This window comes from Eptesicus fuscus, chromosome 5, assembly GCF_027574615.1.
Source record: "Eptesicus fuscus isolate TK198812 chromosome 5, DD_ASM_mEF_20220401, whole genome shotgun sequence".
Lineage (NCBI taxonomy): Eukaryota > Metazoa > Chordata > Mammalia > Chiroptera > Vespertilionidae > Eptesicus > Eptesicus fuscus.
Genome location: NC_072477.1, coordinates 700,008 through 726,931, shown reverse-complemented (window position 1 = coordinate 726,931; position 26,924 = coordinate 700,008). Strand labels below are relative to the sequence as shown.

The following is a 26,924-nucleotide window of genomic DNA, read 5'->3' as shown; positions in this document are numbered from 1 at the left end:
AGGCCTCAGCGGGGTCACACTCCTTCCCCGAGTCCTTGGAATGGGGTCCAAACTGCTCGATCACCTGGTACAGGTCCCTGCCCTGCCCTCCCTCCGCCCCCCCCTCCCCACCCCCCTCCCCAGCAGTCCGGGCACCGCCCACTGCGCTCTCCCCCCGCAGGTGGGGCTCCACACCCAGGTGCCCCCCAGGGCAGGGCAGGGCAGGCCGGAGGGCAATGAGGAGCGTGGCCGGGAGGGGGCGGCAGTGGCCCGAGCGCGGGGCGGGGTGGAGCGCCGCGGCCGGGAGCGCTCAGCGCCTCACCTGCCCGGTGTCCCTGGCGCAGCGCCCTCCGCCGCCTCCCGGCACCGCCCTCCACCTGCGGGGCTCACCGCCCGCAGCGCGGTCCCGGGCCGGCGCCTCCCACGCCGTCCACACCCCAGGGTGAACCCCCTCCCGGCCCCGCGGCCCCGGACACCCGCGTCGTAGCGCCCATCGCGGGGCAGAGCCCCCCGGGCCCCAGCCCCCCGGCCCGGCTCGTCTGGCCCAGGGTCGGCGCGAAGGTAGGCGGGTGGCGCCCCCCACGGCCCAGCAACCCGTCCCGCCCGGGACGCCGGGGGCGCGGGGCGGGGGCGCGGGGCGGGGGCGCCGGAGGAAGGGTCCCGGCGGGCGGGCCTCGCCGCACCTCGCCTTCCCCTGCACCCTGCACCCTGCACCCTGCACCCTGCACCCCGCACCCCGCACCCCGCACCCCGCACCCCGCACCCCGCACCGGGCGCCGGGCGGCCCAAAGGTTAGGGGCAGGGCCGCGGCCCCCTGGGCGCGGTTAAGCGTTAACCCGCGGGCCCGGGGCCAGGACGCGGGCAGCCGGACGCCGGGCTCCCTCCGCGGGGCCGGGGCGGGCGGAGCCTGGAAGAGGCGGGCCTGCGGGCTGGGGGGAGGGCGGGGCGGGGGGACGCGGGGGCGGGGGACGCGCTCACCTGGAGCCCGGCCCGACCCAACCAGAACGCCTGGGGGCGGGGCAAGGGCGAGGCGGGCCCTGGGGGCGGGGGGGGCGGGGCCTGGGGCGGGGCGGGGCCTGGGCGAGGGCGGGGCGGGCGGGGCGGGCACCCGCAGACGTCAGGGACCCGCCGCGGGAGGCCGCGGCCGCCGCTCAGCCCGGGCTGCGCCGGGGCTCCGCGCGCTTGCGGGCCGCGCCGGGCAGGTCCTAGGTGGCGGCCCCGGGCACGGCGCTCGCCGGCCGGACGGGAGGCGGGGGCCGAGCTGCAGGTAAGACGCGCCGCCTGCGCCCGCGGCGGCCCGAGCCTCTGCCGCCCGCACCTGTGCGCCTGGGGCCACGCGGGCAGGGGCAGGGCCGGGGCCGGGGCCGGGGCCGGGGCATCGGCAGGGGCAGGGCCGGGGCCGGGCAGCGATCGGAGTCCCCGCCGGGCCGGACAAAGGCGCGGGGCGGGGGCCGCGGGCGCACCTGGCCAGGCCGGTCCCTGCGCTGCGGAGACGGCCCAGGTCTGCGCCAGGCTGGGCGGGGCCGCCGGGCGCGTCTCCGCGGCCTGGGAAGGGGCGCGGGCCCGGCACCAGCTCGCCATGGCGCCCGGGAGCGCTGATTCAGGAGCCGGCGCCCTCCTCCCTCCCCCTCCGGCCCGCGCTCCCGCCGCGCCTCCCGGCCTGGTCTCTGCGCCCGCGGTCCCTCCCCGTGTCCTCCTCCTCCTCCTCCTCCTCCTCCTCCTCCTCCTCCTCCTCCTCCTCCTCCTCCTGATTTCCCTTCGCCGCCGTCTCTCCGCCGTCCCTGCCTCCTCTCCCAGCCCGGCCCGGCCTCCGTTCCGCCTGCTCCTCCAGCCGCCCGCCCGGCCCCTCCCGGCCCCTGTCCCTCGCCTTGCCCAGTCCCAGAACCTGTACCTCCACTTCTCCGCCCCCACCTCCTGGCTGGGGGGCCAGGGGACACGTTGGGGTGTTTATTATTTTCCCTCCTAGCAACGCGGGCTGCCCAGCCTGGAAGCGGGGGCAGGCTGCTGGGGAGCATCCGTGGCCCCTGGGCCTGGGCCTTTTGGGGACGGGCTGGGTGGCAGAGCACCCTGGCTCCCAGGCAGCGTGGCTGGGCCCGGGGTGGGGTGGGGGGGCTCCCTTTGCCTCACGCAGAGGCTGTGACCTCCTCTGGGTGGGGTCTCCATGCCTGCTGCCCATCCATAGCAGGTGGTGGCAGGTGTGGGACCCGGCAGGGGTAGGGGCTGAGGGCTGGATGGAGGCTGGAAAGCAATGATGCGCTGGGGGCTCCCCCACAGCCGGAGGGGGGTTTCTGAGGAGGTTGGGCTGTGGAGGCCTCCAGGGACTGAAGGGGCATGGGTGGTGCCCGCCCTTGGTCTCCAGTGTCAGCTCCCCCCCTCCCCCCAACGTGGGCCCTGGGGAATGCAGGGGACCCAGGGTGAAGGGCTCTGACCGATGGAGCTGCCTTCTCCTGGGGCGGGGTTTCCACATCCTCAGGTCTGCCTGCCCAGGCGGCAGGAGGGCATGGGGCTACTCCCTCCCTCGGCCTTCACAGCTGGTGGGGCCTGGCGTTGGCCTGACCCACTGCCTGCCTGGGAGGTAGCAGAGGCCTCTGGGTGCAGGCCTGAGGGACGGGGACGGGGCTGGGACCTCCACGGTGTGGGCCTGCAGGGACGGGGACGGGGCTGGGACCTCCACGGTGCGGGCCTGAGGGACGGGGACGGGGCTGGGACCTCCACGGTGTGGGCCTGCAGGGACGGGGACGGGGCTGGGACCTCCACGGTGTGGGCCTGCAGGGACGGGGACAGACGGGGCTGGGACCTCCACGGTGTGGGCCTGCAGGGACGGGGACATACAGGCCTGGACCTCCACGGTGTGGGCCTGCAGGGACAGGGACAGACGGGGCTGGGACCTCCACGGTGCGGGCACCAGCAGCTCCCGGTCACTGACTCAGCTCCTAGCGAGTCCTCGCCTGTTCTGCACACGGGTCAGGCCGTGGACGTGGGACCCCTTGTGCCGGGCCCTGCACTCAGGCTGGGCCTCCAGGCTCCCCTTCGGCTCCAGGACCAGCCACCCGACTCCCGGAGCTGGAGGCCCAGGCCCTCGCCCTGGCTGTTCCCTCTGCCTGGAACGCACCCCCCACCATGTACCCGCCTCCACCTGCCCCTGTGCCGCTCAGGTGGCCGGTGTGGCCCCTCCAGCAGCCTCCCCTCCCCCCTCTTCACAGACCCTCCTGTCACTCACAGCTTCTCCTTTTGAAGGAAGCCCCAGGATGCATTTGATCCGGTATGCATGCTTGTGTGCAGTGTACATGTATGTGTAGTGTGTGAGCACGTGTGTGTAGTGTGTTCTGTGTGAGTGTGCATGTGTGTGCAGTGCGTGCACATATAGTGTGTTGAACATGTACGTGTAGCGTGTGCACTGTGGGTATGCACGTGCGTATCATGCAAGTGTGCAGTGCCGGTACAGGTGTATCATGTGAGTGTGTGAGTGTACTGTGGAATGTGCCATGCAAGCGTGCATGTGTGTGCCATGTGAGTGTGTGCAGGGGAGCGTGGCCAGGGCACTTGTGGGCGTGTGGGTGGTGCCCCAGGCCACGTGCACATGGGTGTGGCGGGTGTGCCCCCCCCCCCCCCCCGGAGCCCGTGCCCCGTGCGGTGCAGGGACAGCTCTGGGCGAGCGTGCACAGTGACTGCCCCGGCCGGGCTGCTCCGGGCCTGGTCTCGGGTGACGGCAGCCCTTGTCATTGCTCAGGGTGCCCCTCTGCCCCTCACGCCACCATGCAGTGCCCTGCTGTCCCGACCACATCAGCCCTCCGACCCTCCTTCGCTGATGCCCCCGGACCCGGGCACCCTTCCCTCCTGGGCATCGGCGAGGCTGCCTGACGCCCCAGCCGCTGCTCCTGGCCTGGCCTGGCGGGGCCTGCGGGCGGTCACGGTGGCCACCGAGGGGCGTGGTCTCCTCAGCGGAGGGAGCTTGGTGGGTCGGTCCTGCCTCCAGCTGCCCCCCAGCCCGTGCCCAGGGCTGGCCCCAGAATGTCCCGCTGGGGGAAGCGGAGCCTCTGGCTGAGAATGTGTGTCCTGGGAGGGTGGGGTGCCGTGGGCCTGGCATTGTGGGGACCCTGACGGTGGGGAGCGGCCCCTGCTCAGGTCACGGGGACATCTGTGGGCCCACAGACTCACCCCTCCTGCATCCGTGGGAGAGGCGGCTGTGCCGGGCCTGGAGCGTGAGGGGGGACCGGCCACCGGAGCTGGGAGGCTCACGGGAAGGGCCGGCGCCTGGGGCGGGGGAGCCGGCGTTTCTGGGAGGTGCTGTGGTCGGGGTGCGGGGAGGCGCTTGGGCCTTGGGGGGCAGGGTCTGCGCTGGGCTCGGGGCTCGGGCCTGGGCCGGCAGGGAGCCGCTCTGACTAGCCCTCCCCCCGCAGGGCCGACGGGCCTCTCGGCGCCAAGATGAGCGTCACCTCCTGGTTCCTGGTGAGCAGCAGCGGCACCCGCCACCGGCTCCCCCGGGAGCTCATCTTCGTGGGGCGTGACGAGTGCGAGCTCATGCTGCAGGTGAGGGGCACCTCCGGGCGGGGCGGGGGGGGGGGGGCGCTGCACGGCCGCCTGGGCCTGGACGCCGGGGGCTCCGGCCGGGTGGGCGGCTGCAGGCCTGCGCTCCGGGTGCGGGCTGCCCACAGGGCTCAGCTGCTGAGCCTCCGGCCCAGGCCACCTCGGGGCGGTGCTGGGAAGCGGTCCGTCCAGCTCCTTTCTGGGCCCCGCGTGGGCCGAGTCCGGGGGAGCCGCACGGCCAGCTCCGACCCTCAGGCCTGTCCACGCGGCCGGTGCCCCTGAAGGTGCCTGGGAGAGGGCGGCCTGAGGCAGGAGAGGCTGGCAGGGGCACCGCCAGCCGGGCACCGGGTCTCGGCAGTCAGGACTCTGGCCCGGTGTGGGGTCCGGGTTCGGCTTCTGTGGGGAGCAGGATGGGGCGGGGAGGGGCTGGCCCCGGGGGGCCCACGCGGCGGGCATGCCCTCTGCTCCGCGCCTCCTGTTGGGGTGCGGTGCGGGGCCTGAGGGTGCGAGGGGCCTTGGGTGCCCCAGGCTGGAGTCCTCCCGCCTTCTCCCACGGGCTGAGAGGGGCTGGGGGTCGTGCTTGGGAGGAGTTCGGGGCCCCCTCCTAGTTTCTGGCTGGTCATTGGGGGCCCTGAGCAGGGTGGGCCGGGCCCTGGCCTGGGCCTGCCGGGGTGTCTGCCCCTGGCTGTCCATCACGTGGGGAAACTGAGGCTCGGGAGGTCTGCAGGTGTGCAGTGCCTGTGGGGTGCCGCCGCCTCCACCCTGTCCTCGCCTCCCGCAGCCGATGGCCCGGCCGGGGCTGAGGAGACCCTCGTTCTCCGTCCCTCCACCAGGGCCGCGCCAGCGTGGACGTCCTGCCTGCCGTCTGGGGCAAACCCTGCCCTTCCCACACCCTTCCCCATGCCTGGGGGTCCCTGTATGCCACGTCCACCCTCCTGCGGGCACCCCTCCTCCGGCCTGCGCTGGGCCCCAGCCTCTCCCGCACCTCCCTAAGAAGGTGGCGCTGGGCATGGGACGGCGTGTGGACGTGGTGGGGGAGGGGCCTCTGATCAGAGCGAGGGGCGGGCAGAGTGGAGAGGGGTGGAAGCGGAGCCTCTGGCTGAGAGGCCAGGGCGCCGGGCCGGCCTGCAGGCTTGTGCCCGGTCTGGGCAGGAGGGGTCATGGCCTGGACTCGGGCAGAGGGGGAGACACGGCCCAGGACCACCTGGCGCCCGAGCTCTGTGCAGGGTGTGTACGTCCACACGGACGTGTATGCACACGCGTGAGTGCACAGGCACACGCACGCTTGTGCACACATGTATATATGTGTGTGAACACACGTGGTTGCACGTGTGCGCCCACACTGGTGCATTGTGGGGCTGGTCCCGTGGGGACCTGTGGCAGCTGGGGTTTGTCTGCGCGCATCCTGACCCGGAAACGGGCCGTGGGCAGCTCACTCCGCAGGCCGGGCAGGCGCTGGGCGGTGCTGGGTGAGCTGGCAGCAGGGCGGCCGGGCCTGGGTTTGGCTGCTGCCCGTGAGCGGGGCCCTGGGCGGGGCTTCCCGCCGGAGGCGGCCGGCGTGGATTTTGGAAGCACGTCTCTGCTCCGTGTTAAAGTGAGAACAGACGACCCTTTCCCAGACGCCCGGTGTGTTTGGAGCGTCGGCGTCGCACCTGGGTCGGGGTGGGGATGGGGCGGTGGGGGGCCCCCCTCCCCTCCCTGCTCTGAGGAACCCTGGTGCGACCCCAGGTCCGGGAGGGGGCTCGCCGGGAGCTGTGCCTGGTGACAAGCCCTGGCCAGGAGTGGACGGGGCAGCCTTGACCTTGGGTGCAAAGTGGGGGTGGGCTGTGCCAAGTGCAAGGAGCCCGAAGGTGGGCAGGGCATCTTGCTGGGAGAGGGATGGTGGGCGCAGGGCCGGTGGTGGTCCCAGGTAGAGGACCCAGGCCCAGCTGGGGGCACGGGGCCTCCAGAGCCCGCAGAGGCAGGGGGTGGCTGGGCCGGGGTGGCAGGGAGGTTTGGAGAGGCCTCGGGGCCTGTGGCTCGGGGGCAGGGCCGGGTGGGGGCTGGGAGGACAGGCCGGGGTGGCCGCAGGGACGGAGGCAGGTGGACAGGTGAGGGTGCTGAGGACAGTGGGCGCTGGAGCAGGTGTGAGGGGGGTGCGGCTGGGAGGCCGGGGGCGGTCAGGGAGGTGAGGCGGGATCGGGCCGGCTGGGTCGGCTAGAGCTGCCTGGGGGTGGCCAGGAGTGGGGGGCCTTGCTCTTGGGGAGGGAGGAGAGCGCTCAGGCCGCAGGGTCAGTTGTCAGAGGTGGCGTCTGGAGAGAGGGACAGGGTGCTCGCGCTGCCGCCCCCCTGGTCGCCGTGGGTGGCAGGGCCGGGCCAGCCCCTCCCCGAGTCCTGGGCCAGAGCCACGCGCCGCCCAAGACCAGGGCCCTCTCGGTGCCCCTTCTCGGCGAAGCCCCCGAGGGTGATGCCGGCCACAAGCAGCAGGCCCGGCCCCGCCGCAGGGTTCGCTCTCCTGAGATAGCGGGTCCCTTTGCCCAGTGGCCGCTGGCCTGGTCCCGGGTCCTGGGCCGTGACGGGGGCGCGGGGAGCACAGAGGGAGGGGAGCCGATCCTCCTGCCACCAGGCTGGGCTCTAAGGAGCCTGGGCTGCCCAGAGGGCAGTGACCGGGCCTGAGGGGGGACGGCCGAGAGGTGCTGATTTTTGTGGGGTCCCAGGGATGCTCCTCCAATGCCCAGCAGTGTGTGGGGGCTGACCCCACGTGGGCGGCGCAGTGGCCCTGGGCGCCAGGCTGGGGAGGCCCTGGCCAAGGCCACAGGCAGGGTCACCGGGGCCGGCTTCCGGGGGAGGCGAGCTCCCGGCAGACCTGCGTGGGGGCAGAGCGAGGAGCCACGAGGAGGCGGTGCGGTGTCCAGGGTGGCCGGGCGCTGGCTGGCCCTGTGCCAGCGTCACTGAGGCCCTCAGGACAGGGAGAGGCGAGGCCCGGAGGGAGGGAGTGGGTCTCAAGGTCAGACCCCCCTTGCCAGGGACCCGCACGTTGCTCCAGGAGTGCCACCCAGGTCATCTCGGGGGGCTCCCCGGGGAGGGCACCTGGGGCAGGGCCACCCTGCTCCTCCTGGGCTCAGGGGGCGGGACGGGGGCAGGAGGCTCAGGGTGCCCTGCAGACTGTGCTCTGCCCTCTGTCACCCCTGCACCGCTGCAGGAGGCTGTGTGGGCCCTGCCCCCCACCTCTCTCCCTCCTCACGGCACCCCCAGGCCCCCAGGCCCCCCACTGTGGTGTCATCATTGTGGGTCAAGTCGCTATCTCGGGGCCTCAGAATCCAAACAGGTTGCAGTGACCTTGGCTGGGGACGGGGCGGGGCTGGGTGGGGTGGGGCCGGAGCTCACGTGCACCCCCACCTCCCCTGCCCTGGGCTGGGTCTCTGGTGAGGAATGAGGCCTCACCTGGGGCTCCCCAGATGGTGGGACATTTCTGGGGCCCGAGGCCTGGGCCAGAGGGAGGCGGGAGATGAGAAACCTGGGCTCTGAAGTAGTGGCCCGCAGCCAGGCGAGGCAGGGTCTGGGCACACACCTGTGAGCTGAGGCCTGCAGGTGTGGGGACGCAGGGACTCAGGTCCTGGGCCTCCTTCCCGGCGGGGGGGGGGGGGGGGGGCGTCCTGTCCCCAGCGGCGGGGAGCTGCTGTGGAGGCGGGCCTGGGAGTCTTGGGGGCACTGCCTGGCAGCCCCCAGGGTCACATGCTGCCACCAGGGCTGGGGACAGCACCCGGGGCTGGCCGGTTGTGCGGGCGTCTCCCGGGGCTGGGCCTGGACCTGTGGCTCCTCAGGCGCCGGGGCCTCCAGCCGTGTGGCCCGGGCCTGGGCCGGGTGGGCAGCTCGTGCCGAGACCCCGGCCTCTCGGCTGGTGAGGCAGCCGTGCCAGTGCCTAAGCGAGTGGACGGCGGCCGGCCCTGCCCCTGCAGGTCCCCAAGCCCTGGAGGCGGAGGGGGAGGCGGGGCCGGGCCCTCCAGCGGGCAGTGAGGGAGCTGGCTGCTGTCCCCGGGGAGGGGGTGGTCGGGAAGCATTGGCAGTGTCAGGGCGGAAGTACCCGTGTGCGCGGGGGCGGGTGTGCCAGGGTGCGTGCGAGTCCTGTGCGTGAACGCAGAGCCCGCAGGGTCCGGGAGGTGTCACCCACGTCGGGGTGCACGTGTCCGTCGCTTGGAGAGGTTGGGAGCCCCGTGGGGGAGGCTTCCCCCTCCCCCGTCCTCCCTCTGGCTCTGCCCGCCCTGGAGGGAACATCACGTCCCAGCAAGCAGAGGGTTCCCGCTCCCCCGGCAGAGCCAGGAGAGGCCCTGGGCGGAGGGCACTGGCCTAGGGCGCCGCGGAGGGCGGGCCACGAAGGGAGGGCCCGGGTGGCGCCAGTGCGGGGGAGGACCCAGCCGGCATCGGGCCAACCTCTGGCCCTGCAGGTGTGAGGTGTGGGTGGGGCCTCGTGGGCTCCGAGGCCCGTGAGGCTGGTGGTGGGGCCGTGGGGGCCCCTGCGTGGGGGCCTCTGCCTCCTGGGACTTGCCCAGCGGGACGGCCCCCTGACATCGCCCGTGCCCGCAGTCCCGCAGCGTGGACAAGCAGCACGCCGTCATCAACTACGACCGGGACCGCGATGAGCACTGGGTGAAGGACCTGGGCAGCTTGAATGGGGTGAGTGCTGGCCCCGCCCCTCCATGGCCCCTCCCTCTGCGCTGGCCCCGCCCCTCTCCATGGCCCCTCCCCTCCATGGCCCCTCCCTCTGCGCTGTCCCCGCCCCTCTCCATGACCACGCCCCTCCATGGCCCCTCCCTCTGCGCTGGCCCCGCCCCTCCCCATGGCCCCTCACTCTGCACTGCTCCCGCCCCTCCCCATGGCCCCGCCCCTCCATGGCCACGCCCCCTCCATGGCCCCTCACTCTGCGCTGTCCCCGCCCCCTCCCTCTACGCTGGCCCCGCCCCTCTCCATGGCCCCGCCCCTCCATGGCCCCTCCCTCTGCGCTGTCCCCGCCCCTCCATGGCCACGCCCCCTCCATGGCCACGCCCCTCTGCACTGGCTCCACCCTCTCCATGGCCCCCTCCCTCTGCTGGCCTCACCCCAGCTCTGTCCCTCTGGGGCCCCACCCGCTCCGGACCACACCTCTCCGCTGAGGTGCACCTGCCCCTCCAGGACCTCTCAGTGGGGAGGCGGCCTCCTCAGCAGGGCTCCCCTGTGGGGAGCGGAGTCAGACAGCCTGGCCCAGCCTGACCAGCCTCGCCGTGGGCCACCCTGGCGTGTGCCTCGGCTGCTCCTGAGGGCACCGTGGGCTCTGGCTGGGGCCGGGGCCAGCACGTCTGAGTGGACGGGAGAAAGTCCGTTTCGCAGAGATGGCCGGGGTTTCAGCTTGAGGGGCTGCATCCGCGTCCGGCACCGGGCACTTCGACCCCCTCAGCTTCGGCGGCGTCTGTCCCTGCCGGTGGGCTCGAGGCTGGGTGACCGTGTGCCAGAGGGCCAGAGCCGCCCAGAGCCGGAGGGAAGGGGCTCCAGAGTCAGCCGGCCCGGCTCCCCCTCAGCCGGCCCGGCGCCCCCTCAGCCGGCCCGGCACCCCCTCAGCCGGCCTGTCACCCCTCAGCCGGCCCGGCGCCCCCTCAGCCGGCCCGGCTCCCCCTCACCCGGCTCCCCCTCAGCCGGCCCGGCTCCCCTTCAGCCGGCCCGGCTCCCCCTCACCCGGCTCCCCCCTCAGCTGGCCCGGCTCCCCCTCAGCCGTCCGGCGCCCCCTCAGCCGGCCCGGCGCCCCCTCAGCCGGCTCCCCCTCACCCGGCCTGTCACCCCTCAGCCAGCCCGGCGCCCCCTCAGCCGACCCGGCTCCCCCTCAGCCGCCCGGCTCCCCCTCACCCGGCCCGGCGCCCCCTCACCCGGCTCCCCCTCAGCCGGCCCGGCTCCCCCTCACCCGGCTCCCCCTCAGCCGGCCCGGCTCCCCTTCAGCCGGCCCGGCTCCCCCTCACCCGGCTCCCCCTCAGCTGGCCCGGCTCCCCCTCAGCCGCCCGGCGCCCCCTCAGCCGGCCCGGCACCCCCTCACCCAGCGCCCCCTCAGCCGTCCGGCGCCCCCTCAGCCGGCCCGGCGCCCCCTCAGCCGGCCCGGCACCCCCTCACCCAGCGCCCCCTCAGCCGGCCCGGCTCCCCCTCAGCCGCCCGTCTCCCGCAGACGTTCGTGAACGAGGTGCGCATCCCGGACCAGAAGTACATCACGCTGAAGCTCAACGACGTCATCCGCTTCGGCTACGATATCCTTTCCCCGCGCTCCCTCCTGGCCCCCCCCCCCCCCAGGCCACCCTCGCCCTTGTCCTGGGAGCAGGTGGGGCCTCCGCGGACACAGCGGGGTGAGAGGGTGGCAAGGATGAACCCCACGCCAGCCCCTGCCGCCCGCCCGCTGGCCTGCGCTCACCCAGGGCCCGAGGGACAGGTGAGCCCTCCCTGGGACCCAGAGCCGTGTGACCTGGGGCTGCGGCCTGGCGCTCGGTGCCCAGAACACGGGCCAGTGGGGCCGTGCCTCCGCCCGGGCAGCTGGGCCCGTACACACGACAGGAGAGCGTGCTGTTCAGCCCGCATTCGGGGTGGCTCCGGGGCTGTGGCCCTGGCTGCCGGCCGAGGCCCTGCCACCCCGGGAACCTTGGGTGGTCCGGGATGGCTGGGGGGGGGTGCCCTCGGGGGCTCCTGCCTGCCATGCCCCGGGGTGAGTGGGGGTGCACGGTGTGCCCTGAGCCCTTGGGCATGCATGTGCTGTGGCCTGGAGTGGCCTCTGCCCTCCACCCGCTCCAGTGGGGCCAGCACAGGGCTGTGCCCGTGGTGTGGACACGTGCCCGGTGCACACTCGGGGGAGGGGCAGCATGGTGCGGCCTTCCTCCCTGAACCCGCCCGGTGGGAGCGTCCTTTGACCTCCGGGGCTGAGCTGCGTCCCTCCCGTTCTCCTTAACGCCCGCCACATGCCAACATGTACGTGCTGGAGCGCGTGCAGCACCGCGTCCCCGAGGAGGCGCTCAGGGTCAGTGCCAGCGCTCGGCCGGGCCCCGCCTGTCCCCGTGTCTCCCCAGCCCTCCGCTCCCACCGCCCAGCCTCCCTGGCCAGCACCCCCAGCCGGCCCGGCCTGCTCTGCAGGGTCACCCAGTCCGGCAGGTGGGAAGACAGCCATTCCGCGCCAGGCTGCGGCGGCCACCGCGGTGGGCGTGGCCGGTGGGTGTAGCGAGGGCCCTCGAGGCCCTGCCCAGCAACCTGTGTCCTGGGAGGACCCGATCCGGCCACCGTGGGGCCAGCAGCAGCAGGAGGAGGGGGTTGAGGCTGGCAGCCGGCTCGAGGGGCCTGGGTCTCGGCTCACTTTCCCAAGGAGCCTGGGCTGTGCACGCACCCTGGGAGGCCAGCCAAGGTCACAGGACCCGTGCGGGGTCAGCCAGGTGGCCCTGGCATGCACAGACACCTATACCCACACATGCACACACACGTACATGTGCAGACACCACACACACACATGTACAGTGCAGACACACACATGCACAGATACCCACACGTGCACACATGCAAAGGCATGCTAAAACGTGTACATTTTCAGACATACTCGTGCACATACATGTGTAGATATGCTCATGTGCACACATGCACAGGAGCAGACGTACATTGTGAGAGCACACATTCACACAGGCACATGGGCAGACACATTGTGAGAGCACACATTCACACAGGCACACCCAGACACGTGCATGCACGCATATGCACACACATGTGCATGTGAACATATGCTCTCACTATCTGCTCGGACAGGCCACTGCTCCCCCACACAGCCCGAGTGGCTGACCCGTGCCTGGGGCCCGCCCGCCCCTCTGGTGGGGCTGGGTTGCAGTCTCCCCTCTGGCATTGCTGCCCACCCCCTCCTCCACCTAAGCAAGCTGCTCCCCCGGGAAGCTTTGTGGTTCTGAGGGTCCCCCCGGCTGGGGCGGGAGCAGGCAGGGCTCAGGCTGCCACCTGGGGTGTCCTCCCGAGGCGTGGCGGCCCCTCACGCCCTCCTCCCACAGCACGAGAAGTACACCAGCCAGCTGCAGGTGAGCGTCAAGGGGCCAGCACCCAGGAGGGCCGAGGCGCTGCCGGAGCACACGCCTTACTGCGAGTCCTCGAGCTCCCGGCCGGAGCGGGACCGGAGGCCCGGAACAGGTATGACGGGGGGCTTTGCAGCGGGCCGGATGCACCGGGCCTGCCCTCCCGCAGCTCCCCACAAGCTCCCCTCGATTCACCTCTCGGGCAGCAGCCTCTCACGCACCATGACCCCTCGCTCCGCCTCAGCCTCCTGGGCTCCCACCCCCAGCAGCCATGGCACAGCCCGCTCACATATGAGCTCACATATGAGCTCAGGTGCCCATGTACAGGCCCTGCACACACACCTAACCATGCACCCCTGCCCCCTGCAGACACACCCACCCACACACACCTGCCCCCTGCAGACACACCCACCCACACACACCTGCCCCCTGCACACACACACACCCACGCACACCTGCCCCTGCACACACACCCATCCACACACACCTGTCCCCTGCAGACACACCCACCCACACACACCTGCCCCCTGCAGACACACCCACCCACACACCCCTGCCCCCTGCACACACACCCACCCATACACCCCTGCCCCCTGCACACACACCCACCCAGTGTGCCCACATTCCTACACCCGTGTACACGCACTCACCTGTGCACGCCCCAGCCCTCCAGCTGTACAGACACACCCACTGTGTGTGCCCGCGTTCCTGCGTCCTGCAGACACAGACCCTTGCACCCCGCATCCCTGCATCCCATGTGGTCGAGTCAGACGGGTGGCACGCAGCCTCCAGGGTCACCGCTGGCGGAGCCTTGGCAAGAGGCAGGCTCTGGAGGCAGAGGCCCAGGGCAGGGCTAACGGGATTGCCCGCCCCAGGATGGGTGCTGAGGACAGTGCCCCCTGGTGACCAGCCCGCCCCACAGCTCCCCCTGGCGGTCAGGCCCCGCGGGGCTGGGGGAGGAGCATGGCCCTGGGCTCATGGCAGTGAGCTGTCGTCCTCATCGACGTGGAAGGACTCGGAGCTGTTGGCCGCTGGCTGGTCCTGGGCAGCTGCAGGCCGGAGCTGGGGGGCGATGCCAGCCCTCCCTCCCCCCCAGTCTCCCCGCTTGGGGTCTGCCCTGTGGTTGGGGCCACAGGGACCCCGAGTCCACACTCCCTCTGCAGAAGCAGCAGCCTACCGCACACCCCTGTACGGGCAGCCCTCCTGGTGGGGGGAGGACGATGCGGGCGCCCCATCGGAGGACAGGCCGCCGGAGGGGCCGTACCCAGGTAGGTCCCGGGCCAGACAGGGCCCACGTGAGCCCCGGACTCCCGAGGCGCCGTCTCTGAGGGGATGGAGCTGCCGGTCCAGGGGAGGCGGTGGGTGAGGGTGCCGCCTCGGTCCCACCTGAGAAGGTGTCCCCCCCGACCCCCAGAGCGGCCCAAGGAGCTGGCTCAGCAGGACGGGGACGCGGCTGGCACGCCGCCCGGCCTCCGGGCCGCCACGGAGCCCCAGGGCTACTCCTTCCGCCGGGAGCCCAGCTACTTCGAGATCCCCACGAAGGAGGCCTCGCGGCCGCCCGGGCCCCCCGCGGCGCCGGCGCACGAGGCGCCCACCAAGGACGTGGCGCCGGGCGGGGGGCCCGTGGTGCAGAGCCACGCCTCCTTCACCATCGAGTTTGACGACTGCAGCCCGGGCAAGGTGAAGATCAGGGACCACGTCACCAAGTTCTCCCTGCGCCCGCGGCGGCCGCCGGGCAAGGCCGCGCCCGGGGAGGTGGTCTCCGCGGAGACCAAGGTGGCCGACTGGCTGGTGCAGAACGACCCCAGCCTGCTGCGCCAGGCGGGCCCCGGCGACGACCGCCACGGCGCCAAGAGCGACCTGCCCGCCCACACCCGCACCCTGAAGGGTGAGTCCGCTGCGTGGCCGAGGGTCCCTCCCAGCGCGGGGCCCGGCTCCGCGTGGTCAGCGCCCACTTTTCTTGTTCTTTTTAAAAACACGTTTTTACTGACCTCAGAGGGGGAGGGGGAGGGGGAGGGAGAAGCATCCGTGAAGGTGGAATCACGGATCGGCGGCCGCCGGCAGGCCCCTCCGGGGGTGACGGGCAGGGTCCTGGCGCTCAGCTGGGTCGCGTGTGCAGGGTTCCGTGTGGAGTGGGGCGCTGTGCCCCCAGCCGCAGGCGACAGCTGTGGTTGGGCGTGTCGGCCCCCCTGGGCCTCATGAGTTGGGGTCCCCGCCCCCAGGCCACAAACACGAGGACGGCACGCAGAGCGACTCGGAGGACCCCGCGGCCAAGGCGGCGGCGGCGGCCGGGGTCCCCGCGGAGAACGGGGAGCAGGCGCGGCTGCAGAGGCAGATCAAGAGGGACCCCCAGGAGCTGCTGCACAACCAGCAGGCCTTCGTCATCGAGTTCTTCGACGAAGACACGCCCCGCAAGAAGCGCTCCCAGTCCTTCACGCACGCCCCGCCCGGGGACCCCAAGCCCGACAAGCGCCGAGGCCCTGGCCCCGCCGACAGGGACCGCGCGGGCGCCCCGGCCCCGCCCCGGGGCGCGGGCAGCAGCTCGGGGCCGCAGCGGGCCAGCTCGCTCAAGCGGGAGAAGACGGAGGAGCGGCCGGGCGGCCCCCCCGCCCCCGCCCGGGCCTCCGCGCGCCCCTTCGGCTCCGTGGGGCGCCGCTCCCGCCTGGCCCAGGACTTCATGGCCCAGTGCCTGCGGGACGGCTCTCCGGCCGCCCGGCCCGGCCCCGGCCCCGGCCCCGAGAAGGTGCCCACGGCACTGCCCACCCCTCTGACGCCCCGTGGGGCCAGTCCCGTGGCCCCCTCGCCCCCGCCGCCCCCCACGGACCCCCAGCTCGCCAAGGCGCGCAGGCAGGAGGAGGAGGACAGCCTCAGCGACGCGGGGACCTACACCATCGAGACGGAGGCGCAGGACCGGGAGGTGGAGGAGGCCCGCAAGATGATCGACCAGGTGACCTGCCCGCTCGGTCCCGGTCCCGGCCGGTCGGCCAGTCAGGGCCCCTGCTCCCCGGAGGTGGGCGGGGCGTGCCTGGGCGGAGCGGGGCGGGTGCCCTGACCTGCTGTCCCTGCCGCAGGTGTTCGGGGTACTGGAGACCCCTGAGCTCTCCAGGGCGTCCTCGGCCATCTTCCGCCCCGTCATCCGCGGGGACGGAGACGAAGCCGACAACGGGATGGTCCAGCCGGTGTCGCTGCTGCAGGAGCTCACCGCCCGGCCGGTGGGCGTGGCCCCCCAGGGGGAGCTCCAGGTACTGGGCCACGCACCGGCCACGCACGGACAGCGCCTGGGCCCCCGCTGGGCCGCCATCGGGCCCTGGTGCCCTCACTCAGGCTCCAGTTCTGCCCGGAGCTGGACTCCAGGCCCCAGACGAGGCTGGGCCCGACCCGTTCCCGAGGGGCGGGCTCACCCGGCGGGTGGCTGGGCCAGGTGCGGAGGGCTCGGCGGCCCTGAGGCCCGAGTCCCGTGGGGCACCTGGGTGCGTGCCGCCGCAGGCAGGGCTGGGCTGGGCCGTGGCTGCTGCTCTCGGCCTCGGTGCTGGGCCCAGGTCCAGGTGGTGTGTTGGGGTCCCACAGCCCAGGGGGCGTCTGGCTGTTTGTGCAGGGGGCCTCATGGTGGATGTGGCGATGGTGTTGTGAGCCAGGTGTTGGGATGGCTGCCTCGGGCATGCCTTGTGCCCGCGCCCCTCCCCTCCCCGTGGGGCTCTCACCTCTATAGACACAGCCCTGCCTTCTCCCTGCAGGACCCGCCAGTTCCAGGCTCCCCTGGAGGCCCAAAGTGGGTGTCCCGCTGGGCCAGCCTGGCTGACAGCTACTCGGACCCGGGTCTGGCGGGTACGTGGCTCCAGGGGGCAGGGGGGTGAGCTCGTGCCGGCCGTGCCTGCGACAGGGTCGGGCACCGTGTGCCCAGAGGCCTGCAGCCCTCTGACCGCTGCCCTTGTCTTCGCAGAGGACGGCCCGGGGCGCAGAGCTGGGGAGCTCGAGGGGGCCGTGCCCGCGCGCCCGCGGCGGCTGCTCCCCCAGCTCCCCAGCGACAGGGCGGGCAGCCCCGCCGGGCCTGAGGCCGCCGGGAAGAGTGGGCCTGGGCCCCCGGAGCCAGGCAGCGAGCCGGCCGGCCGCCTGCTGGGCCAGGAGGACGTGGAGCCGGACAGCCTCAGCGATGCTAGCGGGTCGGACGGGGGGCGGGGCCCCGAGCCCGGCGGGGGCCCCCAGGAGGGGCTGGTGTGGCTGAGGGGCCGGTGCTCACCGAGGACCGCGGGGGAGCCGGCCCCCGGCGCTTTCTTCATCGGAGACCAGAACGGGGAGGCGGCCCTTCCCCGGAAAACGCCTGCGGCTCCAGGGGAGGCGGAGGGCCCGGGGCGGGCGGCCCAGCCCAGCGCCCCCGCGAGGGACGGCGTCTACGTCAGTGTCAGCGGCAGGATGGCCCTCAGGCTGCAGACGGGCCGGTCGCCGGAGCCCGAGAGCCCCGCCCCGGCCAGGGAGGCCACAGCCTTCGTCCGGCAGGAGAGCTTCACCAAGGATCCGGCCCGAGGCCCCCCGGCGCCCGGCCAGCTCCCCAACATCTCCAGCCACCCCCTCCTGCAGGACCTGGCCGCAGCCCGGGCCTCGCGCATGGACGTCCACTCCCAGGACACCCAGCTGATCCTGAAGGAGACCGAGACGGCCCTGGCGGCCCTGGAGGCCCGGCTGCTCTCCAAGTCTACGGGCGAGGGCGAGGGCGAGGGCGAGGCGGGCAGCGCCCCGGGGCCGCCCGAGGACTCCCTGTCCGGGGACTCCGACGTGGACACGGCCAGCACCGTCAGCCTGCTCAGTGGCAAGAACGGGCCCAGCCCCACGAGTCCCCAGCTGCTGGGGCTGCAGAGGGAGAAGCCGCCGTCCCCCCCAGCAGCGCAGGACCTGGGGGGCGTCCCCCCGAGCAGCGCCCGGGACTGGCTCTCGGAGAAGCCTCGTCGCCCGGCGGGCCCGACGGACACGGGCCGCGGGGAGCCCGTGAGGCGCCTGGCCGTGCGGCGCGGCCAGGGGTCCCTGGACTGGCCCGATGAGGAGCGAGGCTCTGGCCTCGCCCGGGATGGCTCAGACACGGCCGCCTCCGACCACGAGACCCCCGCGATCACCAGGGCAGGGCGGCCAGGGTCTCGGCGGAAACCCGCCGCCCCGCCGCCGTCCCCGGCCGCCCGGGAGGAGCAGAGCCGCGTGTCGGCCAGCGCCCAGAAGGTGCAGCAGGCGCTGACCCGCTCCAACAGCCTGTCCACCCCGCGGCCCACACGCGCCTCCCGGCTGCGGCGGGCCCGGCTGGGGGACGCCTCGGACACGGAGGCCGCGGACGGCGAGCGGGGGCCCCCGTCCAACCACGAGCCGGCGGGGCGCCCGGCCGCCGAGCAGGCCAAGAAGCTCTCGCGCCTGGACATCCTGGCCATGCCCCGCAAGAGGGCGGGCTCCTTCACGGGGCACAGCGAGTCCGAGGCGGCCCCGGCCCGCGCCGGCTTCTCCGGCCGCAGCGCGGAGCTGTCCTGCACGGGCCGCAAGCCCACCAGGGCCGAGGCCCAGACCGCCGCCCGGAAGACCGCCAACGCCGCCCCGGCCGCCCGCCAGCCCTTCAGCAGGGCCCGCCCGGGCAGTGCCCGCTACTCCTCACCCAGTGAGTGCCCTGCGGGCGGGCGGAGGGGCGGCAGCTTCCTGAGTCGGCCCCGGCCCCACGGGAGCCCCTGTTCCGTGGGCGGGCGTGTCACCGAGGACTGTGGGCAGGTGCACAGGCCGTGGCCTCCCAGGCCCCGGTGTCCCGCTGGCCTGGTGTGAGGACAGGAGACCCTGACCGTGTCCAGGTGTCCGTGATGGAGGGGCCCCTCGCCTCCTGGGTGGGACCTGGGCGTGTCCCTGTCCCCAGGAGTTGGGACCTCAGCTGGGACCCTGTGGCGTGTGAGGCCCGCGTGCAGGCTGGGCCGTCCCTGTGGGCTGGGGCCAGGGGAGGGTACACTGCCCGCTGCTGTGGGGGGTGGTGCCCCCAGGTGCCCTGTCAGCCTGGGCCCTGTGGCCAAGGGACGGCTGTGTCCCTCTCCCCACCCTACACGCGTCACCTGCAGCCCAGGTGTGCAGCGAGGAGGGGCCGGGCCGCTGTGGCCACCGGAGCTGGCCTCCTGCCCAGGGCGGCTGGACACCCATGCCTACCCAGCGGGCTGACCCGCAGCTCCGAGTGAATTGGTTTAAGGTGTAGACGCTGCTGTTGCTGCTGCCACCCCGACACCCCCTCCCCCATCTGGACACCCCTCCCCCACCCAGACACCCCCTATCCCCACCCAGATATGCTTCCCCCACCCAGACACCCCCTCCCCCATCTGGACACCCCTCCCCCACCCAGACAACCCTATCCCCACCCAGATATCCCTTCCCCACCTGGACATACCCCCCCACCTGGGCACCCCTCCCCCTCCCCATGCTGGCTCAGCCTGAGAGCTAGTTCCAAAGCGGGTGCTGAGCTGTGGGGTGCTTTGGAGGAAGGGGTGGCTTGCTGTGAATGCTGCCCGCGCCCCCCCCCCTCTTATTTATTGTGCACGTCGTGGCCACCGTGGAGCTCAGAGCAGGGCTGTGCAGGGTCAGGTGAAGGGTCAGGCTGGTGCAGGGAGGTCGTGAGGGGTGAGGTCAGGCTCTGCCCCCAGGCCAGGCCGTGCCCAGCCACCCAGGGCTGGGGCCATCCCGCTGCGGAGGTTTACCCATCTGGTGTGTGGGCACCACTTCCCTGCCACCAGGACAGCTCCCACCCGACGCACAGCCTGGCCCGTGGAGACGCCAGGCTGCCCAGCCCTGCACGTGCCTCGGCCGGTGGTGGCCTCGCAGACCCTGGCGCTTAGCTGCTGGCGGCACTTCGGCTGAGTGCCAGGGTGCAGGGTGCCAGCTGCAGGGGTGCAGGGTGCAGCCCCAGGCCTGCTGGGGGGCCTGGCTGCCACGGGAGCTGAGCGCGGCCTGTTCTGTTCTTGCTTCTGGAACCAATTCCCTCGCCAGGCGCGCGTCGCCGGCAGCAGGGCTCCGACTGCACGTCCACCTCGGAGGAGGAGTACGGCTCCCGCCACGGCTCCCCCAAACACACGCGCTCCCGTGCCTCAACAGCCACGCAGACCCCACGGGCCAGCTCCGCCCGGGCCCGGCCCCGGGCCCCCGGCCTCCGGGACACCGACGACGAGGAGGAGCCCGACCCCTACGGGTTCATCGTGCAGACGGCGGAGATCGCGGAGATCGCCAGGTGGGCGCCGTGGGCCAGGGGGCCTCCCCTGGGGGCCAGGAGCACCCCACGGGCAGGGCTGGGCCTGGGCTTTCTTCCCAGATGGGCTTCACAAATGCTCTTTGGATGGGAGGAGGGATGGATGGTCAGGTGGATAGATGGGTGGATGGATGGATGGATGGATGGATGGATGGATGGATGGATAGGTAATTGGATGGATGGGTGGGTGGATGGATGGATGGATGGATGGATGGGTAATTGGATGGATGGGTGGATGGATGGGTAGGTAATTGGATGGATGGATGGATGGATGGATGGATGGATGGATGGATGGATGGATGGATGGGTAATTGGATGGATGGGTGGATGGATGGATGAATGGATGGGTAGTTGGATGAATGGGTGGTTGGATGGATGGGTGATGAATGGGTGGTTGGATAGGTGGGGGTGAGGGATGGATGTCAGATAGAGAGATGGGAGGCTGGGTGGATGCAGATGTTCCTGGGAGGTGGGGGCCTCTGGCACGCAGAAGGCCCTCCTCCAGGCCAGGGGTGCAGAGAGGTGGCGGGGAGAGCGGTCGTTCTCTCAGCAATGATGGGGCCCTGCAGGGCCTGTGGAGGGGCAGGAGAGTCCTGGCTGGGTGGTCTGGGAGCCTCGGGGGAGCTGTGGAGAGGCAGACAGGGCCGGCTGGGGCTGGGGCTCAGCTCCCTGGGCCGCCCTACGTGGTGGGGAGGTCCTGGCTTCTCTGTTTTCCTGCCTTTTCCTCTGCCCCATTCTGACCCTTGTCTGAGACCCCGCCCCCTCTCCTGCCTCAGTTTCCCTCCCTGCAGAGCAGGGCTTGTGTGGCCTCTGTGTTCTGTGGCAGCCCTGGTGTTTAGCCCCTGTCACTGGAGGAGGAGGAGGAGTGCCTGCCTGGGAGCTCGTGGGGGCTCTGCCCAACCTCCCTGCTCTGGCCCTGCCCCAGCACCCCCCTCCCCATGCCCGCCTCCTTCCCCGGACCTCCGGGACCTGTGCCTCCCGGTGGGAACCTTTGCCAGGGGCTGGTTGGGCGAAGTTTGGGCCAGGCTGGAGGCTGCATGCCCCACTCAGCGGCTGCCCCTGGAGGGACTCGTCCTTGGGAGGGTGTGGGCCGGGCATCGAGTCCTGCTCCCGCCCTCCCGCCGGGCAGGCTGGGAAGGCCCCACAGACCCGCCGCTTTCCCGCCGCCGCAGACTGAGCCAGACGCTGGTGAAGGACGTGGCCATCCTCGCCCGGGAGATCCACGACGTGGCGGGGGACGGCGACACGCTGGGCCCCCCGGGACCCACCCGCAGCTCCTCCCTCGGCAACATGCCCAGTACCCCCGCCTCGACCATCTCTGCCCGCGAGGAGGTGAGCGGGCCGGGCAGAGGGCAGAGGGAGCCGGGGGCACGGGATCCAGGACCTGCCTCCATCAGGGGTGGGGCGTGCGGGGTCCCTGAGCCCCAGGCTCGGGGTCGTAGCAGGGGAGGTGCCGTCTCCCGGGCTGACCCACCCCCGCCCCGCCCCAGCTGGTGCAGCGCATCCCCGAGGCCAGCCTCAACTTCCAGAAGGTGCCGCCGGGCGCCCTGCACTCCCGGGACCTGGACCAGAACATGAACGACCGCCGTGAGGACGCCCTGGCCAACAAGACGCGGCCGCGGAACCGCGAGGAGGCAGGCGCCCCCTCCCCGACCTGGTCGTGCCCGGGGGGTCCCTCAGGGCCAGGTGGGGGGGACAGGGCTTTCAGGGGGGCCCTGCGTGCTGTGCTGACGCCTGGTCCCCGCAGGTGATCTTTGATAACCTCATGCTGAACCCCGTGTCCCAGCTGTCCCAGGCCATCCGCGAGAACACGGAGCACCTCGCCGAGAAGATGAAGTGAGTCCCCCCCCGCCCCCCCCGCCATGCTCCGCTGGCTGTGGGAGCCCTGCTGGGAAGGGGAGGGGCCGGGGTGCCCAGCGGGACCCCTCAGACCCACAGGGACATGTGCACGGGTGGGACTGAGGTCCTCCAGGGCACCCGATCCCCAGGGCACACGTGTGCACACGCACACGCACACGCCCACCGCTCCCGGACACCGACCCTGCGCCTGGGGCAGCCAGAGCCCCCAGGACGACCCACACCCCCTCCCTCGCTCCCTCTCCCAGGCCTTCCCCGCCCTGACCCGGGCCAGGCAGAGACGGACTCTGTACCAGCCAGCCCAGGGCCTGCTCTGGGCCTCAGTTTCCCCTGGGGCACAGGAGGGGGGTCTGGGCAGGTACTCAGGCCCCAGGTCACCATCCTGTCTGCCCCTCCGCCCCCCGGCTGGGCAGGATCCTCTTCCAGAACTCGGGGCGCGCGTGGGAGGACCTGGAGGCCCGGATCAACGCCGAGAACGAGGTGCCCATCCTGAAGACGTCCAACAAGGTGAGCTGGGCAGCCATGCGGGCACGGGCAGGCCCCGACCCCAGTCCCGAACCCACAGGCAGGCCCCGACCCCCGTCCCGAACCCACAGGCAGGCCCCGACCCCAGTCCCGAACCCACAGGCAGGCCCCGACCCCCATCCCCAGCCCACAGGCAGGCCCCGACCCCCATCCCCAGCCCACAGGCAGGCCCCGACCCCCATCCCCAACCCACAGGCAGGCCCCGACCCCCATCCCCAGCCCACAGGCAGGCCCCGACCCCCATCCCCAGCCCACAGGCAGGCCCCGACCCCCATCCCCAGCCCACAGGCAGGCCCCGACCCCAGTCCCGAACCCACAGGCAGGCCCCGACCCCAGTCCCGAACCCACAGGCAGGCCCCGACCCCATCCCCAGCCCACAGGCAGGCCCCGACCCCATCCCCAGCCCACAGGCAGGCCCCGACCCCAGTCCCGAACCCACAGGCAGGCCCCGACCCCAGTCCCGAACCCACAGGCAGGCCCCGACCCCATCCCCAGCCCACAGGCAGGCCCCGACCCCAGTCCCGAACCCACAGGCAGGCCCCGAACCCATCCCCAGCCCACAGGCAGGCCCCGACCCCCATCCCCAGCCCACAGTCAGGCCCCGAACCCAGTCCCGAACCCACAGGCAGGCCCCGACCCCCATCCCCAGCCCACAGGCAGGCCCCGACCCCAGTCCCGAACCCACAGGCAGGCCCCGACCCCCATCCCCAGCCCACAGTCAGGCCCCGACCCCCATCCCCCAGCCCACAGTCAGGCCCCGACCCCCACCCCCCAACCCACAGGCAGGCCCCGACCCCCATCCCCAGCCCACAGTCAGGCCCCGACCCCCATCCCCAGCCCACAGGCAGGCCCCGACCCCATTCCCGAACCCACAGGAAGGCCCCGACCCCCATCCCCAGCCCACAGTCAGGCCCCGACCCTCATCCCCAACCCACAGGCAGGCCCCGACCCCCCACCCCCCAACCCACAGACAGGGCCCCGACCCCCATCCCCAGCCCACAGGCAGGTCCCTGACCCCCATCCCCAGCCCACAGGCAGGCCCTGACCCCCATCCCCAGCCCACAGGCAGGCCCCGACCCCCATCCCCAGCCCACAGGCAGGCCCCGACCCCCATCCCCAGCCCACAGGCAGGCCCCGACCCCCATCCCCAGCCCACAGGCAGGCTCCGACCCCCATCCCCAGCCCACAAGCAGGCCCCGACCCCAGTCCCGAACCCACAGGCAGGGCCCCGACCCCAGTCCCGAACCCACAGGCAGGCCCCGACCCCCAGTCCCGAACCCACAGGCAGGCCCCGACCCCAGTCCCGAACCCACAGGCAGGCCCCGACCCCAGTCCCGAACCCACAGGCAGGCCCCGACCCCCATCCCCCAACCCACAGGCAGGCCCCGACCCCCATCCCCAACCCACAGTCAGGCCCCGACCCCCATCCCCAGCCCACAGGCAGGCCCCGACCCCAGTCCCGAACCCACAGGCAGGCCCCGACCCCAGTCCCGAACCCACAGGCAGGCCCCGACCCCAGTCCCGAACCCACAGGCAGGCCCCGACCCCAGTCCCGAACCCACAGGCAGGCCCCGACCCCAGTCCCGAACCCACAGGCAGGCCCCGACCCCCATCCCCATCCCACAGGCAGGCCCCGACCCCCATCCCCAGCCCACAGGCAGGCCCCGACCCCAGTCCCGAACCCACAGGCAGGCCCCGACCCCACCCCCCCCAACCCACAGTCAGGCCCCGAACCCAGTCCCGAACCCACAGGCAGGCCCCGACCCCCATCCCCAGCCCACAGTCAGGCCCCGACCCCCACCCCCCAACCCACAGGCAGGCCCCGACCCCCATCCCCAGCCCACAGGCAGGTCCCTGACCCCCATCCCCCAGCCCACAGTCAGGCCCCGACCCCAGTCCCGAACCCACAGGCAGGCCCCGACCCCCATCCCCAGCCCACAGGCAGGCCCCGACCCCCATCCCCAGCCCACAGTCAGGCCCCGACCCCCCCCCCCCAACCCACAGACAGGGCCCCGACCCCCATCCCCAACCCACAGGCAGGCCCCGACCCCCATCCCCAGCCCACAGGCAGGTCCCTGACCCCCATCCCCAGCCCACAGGCAGGTCCCTGACCCCCATCCCCAGCCCACAGGCAGGTCCCTGACCCCCATCCCCAGCCCACAGGCAGGCCCCGACCCCCATCCCCAGCCCACAGGCAGGCCCCGACCCCCATCCCCAACCCACAGGCAGGCCCCGACCCCCATCCCCATCCCACAGGCAGGTCCCGACCCCCATCCCCAGCCCACAGGCAGGCCCCGACCCCCATCCCCAGCCCTGGCTGCAGAGAGCCCGTGGCGCTGGCCCAGGCTCTGCCCATCAGCCCCCTCCCACCCCTCCAGGAGATCAGCTCCATCCTGAAGGAGCTGAGGCGCGTGCAGAAGCAGCTGGAAGGTGGGTGTGGCCCCGGCTGGGGTGGAGGCGAGGACCTGGGCGGAGACGCAGGGTGGGTGTGGGGGGCAGGACCCTCCCCTGACGCGGCCCCCCCCTCCCCCCCCCGCAGTCATCAATGCCATCGTGGACCCCAGCGGGAACCTGGACCTGCTCACGGCCAACAGGGGCTGCGCAGGCTCCGGCCCCCTCGGGAAGGGCCGGCCGCCCACCCAGAGCCCGGCCTCGCCGCCCTCGGCCCTGACCCTGAGGAGCTTCCCGCAGAGACCCCCCTGCGGGTCCCCCGGCCTCCCGGACCCTGCCTTCCTCCCCGACTTCCTCCCGGACTCAGAGAGGTTCCTGATCTAGTGGCCGGGCCTCGGCCCCCGCGTGCCCGTGTCCCTGCCTCCCGCTCACCACGCCCCGCCTCGGCCCCTCCCGGCTGTGGCCGGCTCACCGTGAAGACCCCCACACGTGCCATAACCCCACGGGCGGGGCCCCACCCAGGCCCCCTCAGCTCCCAGCCAGCACCCCGCCCCCACCCGCCGGCCTCCTGGCCCAGCTCCCGCTGCGGCCGCTGCCAAGGGCCGGTGTCCGGGCTGCCCGTGCCCACTGCGTCGTCTCTCCTTTTGTCTTTCGTTTTGGAGGAAGTAGTTTGTCCATTTCAGCGGCCTCCCCGCCTGCAGGGCCCGCGCCTCCTGGGCTGGAGCGCGTGCTGGCCTGGCGGGTCCCTGGGCGCTGGCCGGGCCGGGCCGGGGAGGGGCCTCCGTGGGTCATTCAGTGCCAAACAGGGGCCGGAGGGGCTGGGCGCCCTGGAACCGAGGGTGCAGGCCGGTCAGGGACGGGGCGGAGAGCCGCTTGGGGCAGGAGCCCCAGCCCTTCCCGCCTCCGGTGCCAACACAGCTTCCGACCCAGCGTGCCGGCCGCCTGGAGGGACACGCGTCGCCCACACCCGCTCCCCAGCAGCCCGGCACGTCTGCGTGTGCAGGGCCTGCCCAGCGGGGGTGCCGGGCCTGCCCTTGGTTCCTGGGCCTCTGGGCTGGGGGGGAGGCGGTGCCAGGCCAGAGTGGCTGCAGCCGGGCTCCCAGGAGCTCCCGCGGCAGCACGCCGCCCGTCCCGGACGCCGGGCATGAACGGGGCAGCTGCACTCGGCTCGGGCCCACAGGCCCCGGTCCTGGGGGCGGCGCGGGGACAGGTTGGTTTTCTCAGGATCCTGTTGGCGGGAACAGGCCAGGCGGCCCCTCCCGGGGCCTGTGTTTCTGGAGCCTCTAAGCCAAAGAGCCCGTTTGGGGGGCGGGGGCCCCCTCGACCAGAGTGGCGTGGGTGTGCCGGGCAGCCCCTGGCGTCTGCATGCGTGTCGGTTGCTGGGGGACCCACGGTGGGGGGGGCACTGCAGCTGGACGGAGGCCACGGGGGTCGTGGCTGTTTACACTGGGCGCCTGGGCGTGGCCTGCGCCCACCGATGTTTACGTGTGTGAGTGGCAGTGGGGTCCCTGCCTGGCGCCCCCCACCCCCCGAGAGCCTGCGGAGTCCCTCAGAGGAGGTGCGAGTCCCGGTCCCACCCCGCATGCCCCACGCCTCGCCCGCAGCCGCCCGGACACACGCGGTGGCCACGGATCCCGCCACGAGGCCCTCCCCACGCGCACCCACCCGGGATCGCCGTGCACTTTTTTATCCGTAGACGCGCTCCCTCCGGCCCGGCCTGGGCTCCGATACGTACGTGTCCGGCTCCGGAGGCTCCCGGGTTTGTCCTCAGGTGGTCTGTGGGTGTCTTTTAGGAAACGGTTATTTTATATGATTTGTCATGGAATTTGTTCTAATAAATCATTCTATCACGTGGCAGCCTCCGGCGGGGGCACCGTGGCCTTGTTTCTTGGTGGCGGCGTGTGGCTGGGCAGGGAGTGCAGGGCCCATGGTCTCCCCGCCCCCCGCCCCCCATGAAAACTCCCATTTGACCCCCAAGCCCGGGGACACGGCAGTGCAGAGCTATCGCCACCAGGTGGCAGCCTCGGCCAGAGGCAGAGAGGAAATTCCCAGAGGTCTGCTCCTCCCAGAGAAGAGCTGTTTGATTCCAGCGGGTCCGGAAGGCAGCGCCCAGAGCAGTTCTCCAGAGCCAGCTGTGTGTGTGTGTGTGTGGGTGGGGGGGGGGGGGGGGCCGAGCACCCCTGTGCTGCCCCACCCGGTGCCCGCAGCCTGCGCCGCACAACCCGGGCCTCCACCTCCCACCTCCACCGCGGGGACCCTGAGGCCCCAGGGACGGTCGGTCCCCCATGCACCAAAAGGTTGTGGGTTCGATTCAGATCAGGGCACATGCCTAGGGGCGTGTTGATGTTTCTCTTTCTCTC

At 72.7% G+C, this 26,924-nt stretch overlaps 1 protein-coding gene across 1 annotated transcript; it reads left to right on the top strand.

The window, feature by feature from the left end:
• The first annotated feature begins 1,103 nt into the window (after positions 1-1,103).
• CEP170B (centrosomal protein 170B) lies at positions 1,104-26,421 on the top strand. The gene is made up of 19 exons (XM_054715691.1): positions 1,104-1,246; positions 4,380-4,509; positions 9,070-9,159; positions 10,670-10,750; positions 11,450-11,506; positions 12,528-12,663; positions 13,712-13,816; positions 13,963-14,436; positions 14,771-15,495; positions 15,620-15,790; positions 16,283-16,373; positions 16,489-18,177; positions 19,536-19,773; positions 20,964-21,123; positions 21,282-21,425; positions 21,539-21,627; positions 22,062-22,155; positions 24,552-24,603; positions 24,713-26,421. Exons 2-19 carry the CDS (start codon positions 4,405-4,407, stop codon positions 24,946-24,948), a joined length of 4,737 nt encoding a protein of 1,578 aa, XP_054571666.1. The 5' UTR covers positions 1,104-1,246; positions 4,380-4,404; the 3' UTR covers positions 24,949-26,421.
• The last annotated feature ends 503 nt before the right edge of the window (positions 26,422-26,924 follow it).